The following is a 15,016-nucleotide window of genomic DNA, read 5'->3' on the forward strand; positions in this document are numbered from 1 at the left end:
TTCCAGAGAAATATTTCGCATTAAAGGGAGTCATTTTAATATCATATTTCCATCAAGCGGCGCGATCGAGTAAGCCAGCATCATAAATCAGGCCCGATGGGAGCTAATAATTGCAGAATTTACGGAACCGCAAACACTCCGAGCGAAACTGCAAACGCAATCAGTTCGCGAACGGGAAATTTGTCATTCTCGTGTACCAGTTTGACCGCTTCAATTAAGGATAATCGAAATAAACGCGCGAAGCGAGTTTATATGAGTTGCATATCGCGTGTATTTTGTCACATAAAAAAAACATCCCGTTTAATTGCCGATAGCGCCTAATCATTACGCAATTAAATTTCCATCTAAATTTCAATATATTACGATCTCGATAATATTTTCCGCAAACTATAATTATTGCGTTAGGAAAATCAAGATATTATGCTTTGTTCTTCAATTGACGTCATTTTATGATTATCAAATTAATAATTATTGCACATTTGTTGCGTGTAATATGCTCCATACCGGATTAATTAAAGTATAGTGATAAACTTGCGATGCGACACATAGTTTTTGCAATCCGTGGCCGCACAAAAATGCATAAAAAAACTTGCATTTATTCGTTTCAATTTTAATGATCGAATTTAACAGTCCCTTAATAAGTTGTACTCAACTAAACTCGTCGAATCATATAAAAATTTATAGTCCCTCGTATTACCATAAAATCTCTTCAATATCATCGACATAACTTCATCCGTCATCATGACCGTTCCTGAACGCGTCGATCTATGCTTTGACAGATGCACATTCCGTTAGAATCCCGGAGCGCCGAGCTCCCAATATAATTTACGATTGGCGTGTGCAATGCAACGTGTATATACGTGCCTATCAGAGAAAATAACTACACAGTTATAAATAATTTGAAGGTAATTACACTATATATTGAATATAATTAAAAAATATTATAACTGTTTTTTTTCCCTCTGCTAAAATTGTAGTCGTTGTCTTTCATATTTAATGAAGCAGCAAGGATGCGGCGGTTCGAAGGGAACTTTTAATCGGGAGATCGATAATAAGATGCTTTATTAATAAAACAGAAGAATCAACAGAACGCGCTTGTGTATGTGACCGTCAGGTACAATTTATGTCGTACATAAACTTAACGCACACCGCAGCGTGTGCGTGCAAAACGTAACGCCAAATGCGTAATTAAGGTAATAGCGATGGCGCGCTCACGCAACATCGCCCCAAGTACGTATAATTCATTTATATATAAATACATATGAGCGTATAATATGTATATATATGAAGTATATACTACTATATCGTTTGTATGCGTGAGTACATATATATATATATATATATATATATATATATATATATATATGTATGTGTGTGTGTATGTATATATATTTGTGTGTGGGTGCGCGTAACTTTGACTACGCCTAATTACGATCGCTACGAATAAGAGCATCGTGATACAGTGTGTGAGCTGTTAGTACGTACGCGATATGTTTGGTAACTGATAGAGTGTAAGACTAGTGTTAGTGTTAAGCTAGTGTTCACGTTGTATGACGCCTAGGGTGCTTTACAGAGCGTCCCGCCGGTTCTCGAAGATCTTTTTCGAAATAGAAAAAAAAAAAATCGCGCGAGAAATTCGGTGTCCTTTTACAATATTCGCATTGTCCGAGAGCGGGATTCGTCTGGGGAGTGAAGGGAAATTTGGGGCTGTGTAGAGAAGTGAACGACGATGGAAAGACGAGAAATGGAATATTATATTGCCGGCGATCGGCGTTACGATAAATACGAAAATTCTATAGGGCGATGACGTTTGCAATAAATTAATAGATCATAGAGAATAAATAAATAATTGAAGACGAAAAATCTCGGTACACGTACCAAATAGGTAATGTGTCAAATGGAGATTGAATGGTATGTTGGATCGGTTAACGAGATTTTCCGCCTTCAATTTCTGCATCTAACGCAATAAATATCTAAAAAGAGAAACCTATCTTTAACATCAAAATCTCTATAAATTACATCAATCAACTGCCGTGCGTGGGTACAAGATATCTCAGGAGCTACAAAGTTTTCTTTTGCAGTGAGAGACAGATAAAACGTTCCGCCGAAATATTGAGGCACCAATCAAAGATTTTGCGAAATCAGCCTTTAACAAATCTCAATATTATCGAATTTTAGAAGCGGAACCTCCCGTTTTAAAGGTGCAGTAATCATATTGAAAGGAGTAAGAAATGCATTGAAAGGATAACTCGGAATTAATCCGCAATCTTCGCCATGTCAATTTGTCCAAAGAAATCCGCTACTTCTGCGATATCCTGTATTTCTTTCTATTCAACTACGCCGCACGGTAAATAATATTGTTATATGCATATAGCACACGATCGTAAGCTTCGCGTCTGCGTCGCAATTAAACGATTGCCCGGACCGGTCCGAGATGCGGCTTTACATCCTCAATGATAGTAGCTATACAGGCAGTAGTCCGCCATGGTAATATCGCTCCGCGATAATCGTAAACGGGTTCGTTTAATATTTAGATTGTAAAAGAAAGCGCGCGCCGTAAAACAGCGAGTGAAACACGATTTTCAATTCGCGCTCATTGCACACACATTCGCGATCCCGGTAACTATCGTCAAGGATAAAAACAGGTCGAATGCTCCATGAGAATCGTCGAGCGATCGCTTATTCCGCACTGACGCGTGTAACACGTAAACAGGATATCCCATATAGATAGGATATAGACAGTATCGTATTCCTTATCAAAAAATTAGCATTTCTTTTTCCCTTTGCAAAATATCCGGAAATGCATTTTTGCAGATTTCAAGATGTCTTATTTATTTTATATGTCAATAGAATGAATTTGCTATTTCTTGATTTTCGCGTAAATGATTTTTTATGCAAAAATTTTACTTTTAATTCTATTGTAATTAATTTTACTATTTAGTATTTTTATAATAAAAGACTTGAAAATTGTATTCCAGATAATATAAAACAAATTTTCTTATAGTAAAGCGTAAGTTTCCTTTAATATAAGCAAAGTAAATAATAATATCTATATGTGTAATGTATATTAAATTTAATTATAACAGAATTACAGAATAAAAACTTTTACATGAAGAATGAAATGCACAAAGTTATACGCAAAAAGCAAATGCATTGTATTTTATAAAAGAAAAATAAGATATCCCGAAAATGATACATTTCCGGAAATTTTGTCAAAGGAAAAAGATGTTTGTTTTATTGATAAGGAATACTATCAGTTTGTATGTTATATATATATGAGAGATATCCTGTATATATATAATTATGCTCTTATATATATACATACGTAACGTTATGTATACTGGCACATATGAAATTGGCGTGCTTTTCTCATCGTGGATGAAAGCGTATGGCAGGACATGGAGAGAACTGCCTGGTTGAGCCTCTGTTATCCGGTGACAGCGAGGATTTGTCATCACCGCGAGATGACAGTCGTCGATCTCGAGTAAACAAACGCGTTGATGCGCGACGTAAAGATATATGTTTGTTCTTAAAGATAGATAAAAAAAAAAAAACAATCTTTCTCCGCACGCGCGACCACGAAAAAATGTAAGGTGGCGACAAGATCCGTCTAGTAGCGCGATTTTATGAGAAATTTGGAAATTATCATCTTCGCGCGACAAAAACTCGAAAATTACTCGAGAAATCTCGGTACATGATGAATGCGCGAATTTGTAACCAATCTTTATAGGACGCGCAGTGATGAATCATTGACACAGAGTCAAAAAAAAAAAATCTCATTAATCGCGACGTTAATTACCTCGGATCTCTCACGTCGATTGATACACGATTATCTCGACGCTGATGGAATTATAGTTGTGGCACACTTTGTGTCGCAAAATTGTATGCATGTTTAATGCGCGAGATGAAATAAATTAATGTATCTATCCTACATATATATATATATATATATTAAGCAAAATAAATAATAAATTATCTGAAAAATATTCATTAATATATAACAATCATAATAATTATAAAAGTAATGGGCATGATCAAAGCACATCAAATTATATTTCAATAATTTAAATAAATTAAATATAAAATACTTATATTCGTTTACCGTATACGTCATTGCATACGTAATTCGATCGTTATCTATAAATCTATAAATACGTTAATCCGCTCAGGTAGCCTACAGGAGCGCTATTTGAAAAAGTAAAAGAAAAGCACATAGAGGCATTCAATATCACGGAACGATAAACATAGGATAAATAATATAAAATATAGTAACAATACAAAATCTCGTTTACCAGCGTGTTGAAGTTACGCATATCTCCCGGATAACTTCCGCATTGGAATTGGGAAATGCTAGGAGGATCAGCCACATAAAATTTCGATCCCTATATCTCGCGCGTAATCGACTTTCATCGATTTTCATCCAACGACTTCGTACGTAAGCAACAATCGAATATAAATCGAGAGACTCTTCGTCTGTTTCGAAAGTTTTCGCCTCTACTGAAAGAACGGCGATTGCCTTTCCGCCGCAGGAGGACGCGGAAAGTGCCCTCAGCTACCTCAACATCCGTTTGCTAAGCTTGGTATCCCCTCACGGGAGAACTGCGCGCAAACGGCGGATCCTTAATTAATCTCGATGCTCGCGACCGAATTAGACGCGTGACGCGCGTCCTCCATCGAGGGCGACACAGTGAAGCCGCTCAGACCGCTCTCGACTAGACTCATGAGACTGTCTTCCCGGCGCGAGGAAGCACGCTTTTCTTCGGCGCGCGCTCTCTCTTTCTCCAGCTTCCTCTTCTCGGCGGCCAGATCGACGGCACCGTTCTTAGTGTTCTCGTGAATCAGCTGCTCCAGCTTGGACAACTGTCGCTCGGTCGCACTCTCAGAGATCTCGTTGTTCTCCACGGGCACACCGTGCTTGTTCACCGTCGGCTTGTAGGTCTTTACCTTCGAATGACCCTGGATAATGAGATACATCGGACCGCGAATTGGTTTGGCCGGTTGTTTGTAATGCGAGAATATCGGATCGGTGGTCAAACTCGGCGCCGTCGTGGTTCGCGGCGGAACGGTCGTCGATGGTGCAAGCGTCGTCGTCATCCTTGTAATCTCTTCGGCACTCAGGATCTTTATCAGGGGAGACTGATTGGGCCTTGTGCTCTCCATGGTGGGCATGTATTCCGCGGTCGACGAAATTGTTGAAGTGAACGGCGACGAAGTAGTCATCAAATTGACAATCGTCGCGGATGATCGAGATGGTTGATGATCAATCGAAGTTGGCCGCTCGCCTGATCCGGTTGTCTGCGTATCAAAAGTCGATTGCGACGGTGGGCTGGTAAAAGTCACGGGAAACGATTGCGGAGGTTGTTGATAAGCCTGTTCCGTGCTCGGCGATGGCGGCATCATGTCCTTGATAGGTGACGCGTGCATGTGCGCCATTGGCGGCGCCATATGAGACAGTGATATCGGCGAGGATGGCCGGAAGCCGGGACGCATACTGCCGATAAAATGCATGGCAATCATGGCGTGATTCGGTCTGGTCTGAGGACGCATCATCGATTGCGAGGCCGCCGGAGGAACGAACATGTGCGGAGAATTACTTAGATGTCTGGAGGGCATGTGTACCGGAACGGAAGACGAATGCGGAAGTTGATGTGACGCAAGCTGCGAAGGCGATATCATTCTGTTCGGCACGGAGGAAATGGACGGATGGTCTTCTGTTAAAAGCGGCAAACTTGTTACCGCATTCCTCATTGGTTGCATTTGAAACTTTGACGCTTGATTAGTCGTCTTCGTCATCTCGGATGTGGCAGGACTCCCCCAGGCGTGAAGAGTCGCGGCTGATTCTGAACTTAAAGACGAGTTCTTTTCGATGTAGTTAGTCGGCATTATTACAGCGACCGGACCTTTCTTCGCTTTGTGCGTTTCCAGATCCGCGATGCTGGACGGCGAGTTAGCGACGACAATGTGCATCTTTGGCGAGGATTGCGCGTCAGTCACAGTTTCCTCCTCTTGCTCGGTAGAATCTACAGTCGTAGTAGAGACGGTAAATGTTTGCGGGACGCTTTCTGACATCGATGAGGACGTCGCCTCGGTGCTGATTTCCTTTTGACCCACGACTACTTCCTCATTTTCATCATTATTATCATCTACAATAATATTCGCGTTTTGGCCGATGACGATCTCGTGATTAGATGAAGCCGCGGCTTGATGATCAATCTCATAATGATCTTTCGAGTAATCCGTGGTCTGCCACGAGACTTGATTAACGTCCGGAGGAAATCCTGGGGTGGAGGATGATGCGAGCTCGCTGTTGCCGAGCCATCCGCCAGACAGAGTCTGCGTCGATTGATAAATCAGATTCGATTTTTCGAAGGATACGGATGGCGCGGTGGTCGCCTCATATTTCGTTTTCGTGCTCTGCGACGCGGACGGTATATACACGCTCTTGATGGTCTCAACCTTGCTCGCCGGCGCCTTGGATGTGGAATACGGTCGCGGCGAAGGCGCAGGGGAATAGTGTCCATAATCCTTCGAAAGTGATCCGTAATACTGCGTGTCCTGAAGAATAGGTCCCTCCTCCGTCTGCGTGTTAAATGGCTGAGGCGCGTCCGCGTAGCCAATTATCTTATCCCTGGACGCGCCGACCTTGAAACCAGACGTCTCGCTCTTCTGTATTATCGGCGGCGGCATCATCATGGTGTACGGCTTGATCTTTTGATTGTAATACGAGCTGGGATAGTAACTGGCCGGCAACGATTGCAACCTGTTCTGATTTCTATAATCGACCAAGCCATTTCGGAAGCTAGTAGTGCGGACGACCTTGGGCGGCTCGGCACCAGTGTTGCCGGTGAAGTCGTTCCTGTACACGGTCGTATCTTGGCCGCCGGTTCGCGTAAACTTGGATCCGTCCACGAACTTTAGAAACTGCTCGGGTATCTTCGGACTGGTCTTCTTGGCAGTCACGCCTAACACGAGGATATCGCGCTTAGATGACGGCTCAGTTGTATGCTGCTGATGCGAGTCAAGCCAATATTGCACCCTGTCGAGAACCGGAGGCACGTAGTCAAAAGTCGGGTTGTTCTTCAGGGGATCGCCGCGACCCAGCGGCGTCCATTCGTCGTAATCCATCCTGGGTGAGAATATCCGCGGCCGGCTGTCATTCTGGCTGCCTGCGAACAGAAATTTTGGGGGTCGTGATCGATTAAAAAGCCGGCATAGTTCATCGCGGGTTAACGGCGGTGATCTTCGTCTCACGAGCAGAATAGTGAGAAGAAGGATCGATGATAGAGAGAGAGAGAGAGAGAGAGAGAGAGAGAGAGAGAGAGTGGCCAATTATATTTGAACCGGTGCGCACAAACGAGAACTTGATACCTTGAGTAATGAACTCCGTCGTCGTGATTAATTATTCTTAATTTTATTATAGCCCTCTCGCGCGCTCTCACTCGATTAATTTATCCTACCGGCATCACTAACGTCACGATCTTCTAGGCTACATAAATTTATAGAATGTTAGGTTCGCATACGAGAAAGAGAGAAAGAGAGACATAGTCTCAATGAGAATCGATAAACTCGCGAATAGCCGTGTCGTATAAATTTACGTATTTCTAGAATACGCATATATTCTCGTCTACGCATCCGCACTTTCGTTTAATATCATCGTCAAGCTATAGACGATACTGTATATATAGTGAATTATTCAACATATCGACGATCTCGGATATAGTCTTCCGATAATATTGCGAGAGAGCCCATAATAAAAATTCGAAGACGCGATAACTAATTTACCTAAAATATATCATCTGAAATTATTCATTTCGTGAGAACAGCAATTAAATATTCAAAGATTAGATCAGTGGTGTGTGCCACATCGAAACAGATTGAGATATTCCAAATATCTCTTCTCTTCAGTAAACTTTATAAAGCCATAATGTTTTCTATGTGTCTGCGTGAAAAAATAAATAAATAAATGCTTCCGAATAAATGTTCCATCTCCGAACAAAAAAAATCTCCCGTTAATCTCGCTCCTCTCAATCTTCTATCTGCGCGATATGAACAAACGCGTAGCTGTCCAGGAAGATAACGTTAAGTAGCCCACCCTTCATACATCGCGAGAAGAAACCTTTTACAAAGTTGCAATTCTCGTTGTATGGTTTCTTGGGTTCCCAGTGACGTTAACGAATTCACGAAACGCGAGAAACGATGACGGCTCGTCATCGTCCCGCGAAAGAGAGAGTCTCTTAACCGCGCGAGAAGAGGCGCCTCTTCAACGTCGAACGGAAACGTCATGTACGGAGGTGTCTCGCGTGTTCGAGTGTTGACGGGCATCGCGTTTAAAGCGATAGACACATACCGGTCGTAAGGATATAACAATCGGTTATCGTCGAGCGTGATTGCTATCTTTAACGACCGTCCCGTCGAGCTACGGTAATGATTGCCTCCCGTCGCGATTTATGAGAATAGCACGGTGAGAAGAGAAGGACGACGCCGGGAATCATTCTCCCAAAGTGTCTTTCCAGCAAATCGATTTTTCCGAAGGCTCTTCAACAATGTCGTCTCTAAAGACACGCGATCGTCCCGCGGAAGCAGTAAAGTGTGTGTACGCAAGAGAGTGCCGTGAAAGAATAATGACGAGGTTTACATTTAATTCTCGGTTATTCGAGACTCAGCATCGTCCCGTAATTGGCCACGACGTCACTGTCACGGACATCGCACTCGCGTATAAAGTTTCACGCGATAGCATACGCGGACACCGGGAACGAGATGAGCAGCGAATCGCACCGTCACTTACGCCCAATATCTCACGAGAAAACATGCCGATAATAACCGGTCAACATTTTCTCTCCGGTATTATCGAGGCGATCGATGGTTTCTATCTCTACGCCACCGGACGAACGCCAGGCATTTAAAGACCGCAGATGCTGCAGTCAGCTAGCTACACGCGTGGCGATGCATAATGCGTTCCACGGGATCTGACGCAAGTGCCACTGACATCTCGAGTGTCGGAGAGAAATCTCACTGTCGTGATCGACGCGGATGTTCATCGCGCGACGATCCTTGAAAGCAAGATCTTGGAGCATTCTGATATCAATAGGGAGCAATGTTGGCGCGCGCAATCTATCAAAAATGAATCAAAGGAATCTCTATCTATGAAATAAAATTAATAACACACCTATATAAGTCCACTCATCTCTCTACATAACTCGTGAGTTTCAACAGACGAGAGTGACGTAAATGAGATCCTAGAAATTTCAATCACGCTCGACTTTGCACGGTTGCAAACTGGCGCAACCGTGAATTTAGCGATAAGAAATAATTAGAAAGACGGGAAAAAAATCAACGATCGTTAGCCGCAACACGTTAATGCTCGTTGCACGTCGTTTTCCCGCGTTGCCTCATTACGATGTCATACAAATGAACGAGTGTCACACGTCGTCAGGACGAAAATGCGAAATGCTGGATCGTGTCGGAACATCCCGCGACAGCCGGCAGGCGCCGGTATCTCTTTTCTCTTTCTCTCTTTCCCAGTCATATCGCATAAATACACGTGTCATGCCTCGCGAATGTACACGGGACGCGGCTAGGAGATGTTCGTCTGGCTCGCGCGCGACGCTCCTCGTCTCTCCTCGTAGCGTTTATTATAGCGGGCCTGCACGCAAAATACGACGGTCGGGTTCGCGCGCGACCTCCGCAGTTTTGCGAGGGCATATTTCAAACTGGAGGACAGGATGACGCCTCAGTAATTTCTCGCGGAATATTATGCGCTAGGAGGATTTTTTCGTTCGAACCTCCGCGCTGAGAGCGAGAGCGAGAAACATATCCTCTCGGACTCGAATTCTCATCCTTTGCGAATCTCATTTAAATTTTAGTACGCTATGCATACGAATATTTTGTTTCTCTCTCTCTCTCTTTTTCTTCCAATATATATTCGCTATATTAAATTTCCCTTTCTCTTCAAACGAGAAATTTAATTTACATCGACATATTTTCGTTTAAAACTTCAAACGCTTGCAGCAACGAGGACCGACAATAATATTCAGGAATGTTGAGAAATATCTATTTTAGATATCACGATAGTGTTCAAACACTCGAAATATCCATGGAATAACTATGTAAAATGTGAACAAACACTTTGCAGCGTATTTGAAATTCATGCAAAACTCGTAACTGCCCCTCGGCAATTTTTGCAAAGTCTCGGAGATCTCGCGCGAATCTGACGTCACATTGGGAAAAGAAAAAAAACGTTCTCGAGGATTTTAGACCGCGGTCTAAAACGTAGCGTGGCACGCTATTTTCGAGAGAAATGCGCTGCTCGGTTGACAATCGAGCAAAAGATTCATTAAGGTTAAGAGCCTGGTGGCAGAGCGGTAATGGACTCGCGGCGAGTTCTCTTCCCGGATTTATCGCCGCGCAAAACATTATTGGCCCACCAAAAACACACGCATCTCTCGACGCGCCGTGAATCATAGAAATGAATATTTATCTCGCGTCCATATATTTTCCCCCAATACAGTTGTCCGCGTTTCCGCTCGTTATCGAGCGATATTCGCGCGCGCGAGGCGCGGGCGTCCTCCATCAAGAGAGAACCTCGAAATCCCTTTAATCATCGTGAGTGCACGCATTGTCACGCGTCCTAAAATTCCCGACAATTCCCAGCGAAAAGGATAAAGACACGCGGAAGGCATTCGATGTAACCGTGTCGCCTGGAACGGCTCGCTTTTACGAGAGAGAGCACCGAAAGAATACAGATGGCGAGCACAAAATCGAACGCGCGGAAAGAAAAACTCAGCGACACAGATGCGGACGATAAAAAGCGCGATGCGTTGTTTCCCCCGAGCTTTTTTATACGCCTTTGCATCCGCGTGGCATTGTTTGAAAATGATGTGACATGCGCGCGAAGTTGAAGAGCCGCGTGTGTTCTCTCGATTGAAACGGACGTGAATGCGAGAGAGCCGGGGCGAGGTAAAATGCAACGATTGTTACGGAGCTGCTCCGTTTCTTTCTATTATGCAAATGATCATCCCGTTTTCGTACGAGATGACATATCATATCGCGAATCGAGAGAGCAAAGTTTGAAATTTCATGAAACGATATCAATTTTATTAACATTTATTACATATGAAACTATTTGCGGAGAATCTCAAATTTCCCGAAAACTCGACGGAATAAATAACATGAATTTGACATTACATCCACGGATGTTTAAATTGTTAAAGCGATACATTTACGTGACGCTTAAAAATTCCTTTCATATCGAATTAATTGAAAGAGTAGATTTACATATTTATACTTCATTGTTAACAAATCTTTCCATCTTCCCTCTCTCTTCATAATCATTATATATAATCTCCTAACTTGTAAGAACAATGCAGCAATGTATGAAACGGTAGAATATCTCGGAACAAAACGTGAGAAGCATAACATAGCTGCAACACAAATGCATAAAGCCACCGAAAGCGTTATTACATATTTGTGCCAGTGTGCGCTCGCATCCGTGTGCGTTTATATCGTGGTCGCTCGTATAATTATTTTCCCGCTCGTTTGTTGCATTACGCTTATGCGACATATATTCCCGTGTTCTCGTGCCGCTTTTATAGCTGAGAAATAGTACAATGCCGAATGAAATCGAGCGTATAAAACGGCCGTATCTTCTCCCTTTTAATCCCCCTCCCCCTCTCCCTCCCTCCCACTCTTTTACATATTACCAATCTTTTGCTGACAATGTAAATTTACGTTTGCCGCACGATATCATACCGGACTTTTCGATTGCAACAATCATCGAAGCTTTTAACAAAAATTATGATATATTTTCCGCCGAAAAATCGAAAATGAACGATTTCAATCGAGTATTTATATGGATGAACGCGGTGGAACACACTCTCTTCCGCCCTTTTTATAAAAGCTAAACCATTGCATTCATATGGATTATCGTGCAATGATTTATCTCAATTTTTAAACTGGTAATCAGAGTAATATTTGCCCAATTTTCTGTTCCATTATTAATTCTGTTCGTCTATTCTGTTTCCTCCCCCCGTCCGTTTTTATATTTTATATCTGGCTTGTCGAAAATCCGGAAACAAAATTTTTCGCATATATTTCCACGAAAAATATTGCGCGGCGATCGTCCCGAACAAAAAAAAAAAAAAACGCGGTCAAGATATTAATCATCGTTCTTCGCGAATTTTTCTCAACGGGTCAACGGGCAAGGATGCGAAACAGAGGTCGTTGACGAAGCTGCTCTCACACAGTCGCATTCGACGGAGAAGTGCAAAGGTTGTTTGGGGGGAGAAGGGAGGGAGGGAGGTTGGGAGGGGAAGGGAAGGGAAAGAACGTTAAATGCAAAGTTGGCCATTGTGAGCGCGCGTGATAAAAGCGCGACGCGCTTATTTTCCCGTACTTTTGTGTCAGGCAGGCATCGTCGTCGTCGTCGTCGTCGTCGTCGTTTGAAAGTAGAACAACGCGCGACGAAGGACGGCGAAGCGAGGAATCCGCTAGCGAACGCGTTATCCCAACGTTGGCGCGAATTAAAAATTGCAATTTGCGTTATTTACGAGGCGTCTCGCGCGAGAGAACTTTCAGCGATCACAATTGTGGACAACGTCGCGCATTTTCCGCCGACCTCGCGATGATATTCTCCTTCGGTAATTTGATTACGTTTCGCTTGCCGTATTCTTGAGAAAGTTTGCAAGTTTGAAACGTTGAGATATCCTGAGATCTATGAAATAAAAAGAATATAGACAAGATATAAATCCTTAAAACTTTATGTCTCTTGAGGAAGTTTGCAAAGGTTCACGCAGAATCACTTGCAGAATTTATTTAATTAATTAATAAAGATAAATATCTCTCTCGCTCTTTCTCTTTTATTAAATTAAAATCTGTAGAATAACATTGATTTTTCAAATATATTTAAACAATTTTTAAGATTTTCTATTAAAAATATAAATAACTTATATATCTATATATTTTTAACAATTTCTATTGTAATTTAGATTTATTGCGGTAAATAATCGTATTTAAAACTTCGATGAAAAATTATTTATTTTTATCTTATCTTGCTTTATATCTTTCCGCTTTTCGCGTACAAATATCACGATATATCGGACGAAAAGTATTCGAGCATTCATTTAAATGCATCGCGCAAACACGTGAATTAATCCAAAACGTGCGCGTGCATGAGTGCGTATCATCGACGCGTGAGTGTCTTTTAGCACCGAGTAGAATGACCTACTGACCCGCCCCACTGATACTCGTGTACGGTTTCACGCACATGTACACGCAATGCACACATATGGCGGGCTGTAGATTTTTATCAAGATTAAAAAATGCTACGATTGTTAATAATTTATTAGAAAATAAGAGTGAACGGATGCGCCGAATTTTTAATGCCTCACGTTTCATTAATCATATTTCTTATCATAAACCACAAAATTAATATATAATCAAATTTATAAAAATAAATAATTAAATAGAATTTCGTCACAATATAATAACATTTTCCTCTCTCAAATCTTGTCAGTTGGTCCCGTTCCCGTACCTCTATTTTACCGCAATGCGTCAAGAATGGATAAGAATCGAACGGTCATACTATCGCGCAGACACAAGGTATTCGAAGAAAACTAAAAGTTTTTATTGGAATCGGAAGATTCTTCTCGGAGATGAACGGAGATACTTCTCTCCTGACAAATCTATCGGATATATTATTTTTGCGGAAAAAAGCACGCGCGAAGCTGGCCAACTGAACCAAACACCGTGTATCTCCAATTAAGTCGCGACGTCGGTGATAGTGGGTCTCGCTGCCGCGAGATCCAATTTCCGGTCCAAAAAGTAGGAAATCGGATTCGCAACGCAACGTTGGATGCAATAGCGGGGGTATCGTCGCAGCGTCGCGACGCAATGTCGCGCTCTTCGTGTGCCAGCTCGAATCCTTTTTCCCGCAGCTTCCGTGCCTGCAATACGACGATCGAAGTACCCGCAGAGCTAGTCGCGGAGCATCCCAAACGCGATCCAACAAATAAAGCTCGTCAATAGTAACATAATAGCAACATAATAATGGTGAAACGAACAGAGGCAAGAAAAATGCAATTGCAATTACGCATAATAAATATAAATAATTAATATTGAAAATCGCGTCTATAATATATATAAAAAATTATTTTAAAAATTTGATTTTATTATTTATATTTATGCAAAAAACCCTGATAATTTATAATATTATATAATATTATATAAATAATATGATAAATTATATAAATAACGATTTTACAAAAATAATGTTGGGTAGGTAGGAGCGCTACGATCCTTGCAAATTTGTCATTCCCTTGAATCGTAAATCTGCTCGGTAGAAAATATTTCGCAAGACGGGATATTAGTAACATATATAAACAAGGAGGGCAATTGAGGAGAATCAAAATACTCACCGGTTTTATTCTCAAAGGAGGACGGTACACTCTGGCAGGACGAGTAGCACAAAAGTCCCGCCAGCAGCAGCCACCTGGACAGCTCGGTCGTTCTCTTCGACATCGTCTGAAACAGCGAGAAGCGAATTGAATTAACTGCCGGATAATATCGCGCGGCTTTCCGATCCGCTCGATGTGCAATTTGAGAGAAGACCTAATCGACGTCTCGCTTGTAATCCATAATAATGGAGATTATCGTGATGGAAGGATGTACCGCGGAAAAATGTTATCGTCGAAAGAGATACTGTCATTTTATATTTTTCATCAGTCTTTATTTTTAATAACATATTAACTGTACACAAGGATATAGATAATATTGCAGAGTATATTACACGATACATCCGCTGAATTGTGATCTCGATACTGTCGATCGGCGATTTAATACCCGTCGACGAACAGATCGCGGAAGTCGATTTATGGAGCAGAGGCTCCAAGTTTTTCTGCCTCTCACGGAGGGAAGCGTGATACTTTTATTTCGCGAAACAAATAAATCTTATGCGCCCGGCATTGTTGCAAAAAACGCATGTCGTTGTTCGAGGAGTTTTTTGCAAAACGAAATAAACGTC

The 15,016-nt window shown here is 42.0% G+C and overlaps 1 protein-coding gene across 1 annotated transcript in view; it reads right to left on the reverse strand.

Annotated features, from left to right (window-relative positions):
- Positions 1-1,045: 1,045 nt before the first annotated feature.
- Positions 1,046-15,016, reverse strand: part of LOC126851026 (uncharacterized) — a 45,327-nt gene continuing 31,356 nt past the window's right edge. Inside the window, exons 3-4 of the mRNA XM_050594573.1 lie at positions 14,412-14,517; positions 1,046-7,166 (exon numbers count right to left, since the gene is read on the reverse strand). Of these exons, the coding sequence (XP_050450530.1) occupies positions 4,621-7,166; positions 14,412-14,514 (2,649 nt within the window). The 5' untranslated portion in view covers positions 14,515-14,517 and the 3' untranslated portion in view covers positions 1,046-4,620. The remainder of the gene's footprint in view (positions 7,167-14,411; positions 14,518-15,016) is intronic.

This window comes from Cataglyphis hispanica, chromosome 7 (assembly GCF_021464435.1).
Source record: "Cataglyphis hispanica isolate Lineage 1 chromosome 7, ULB_Chis1_1.0, whole genome shotgun sequence".
Taxonomy (NCBI): Eukaryota; Metazoa; Arthropoda; class Insecta; order Hymenoptera; family Formicidae; genus Cataglyphis; species Cataglyphis hispanica.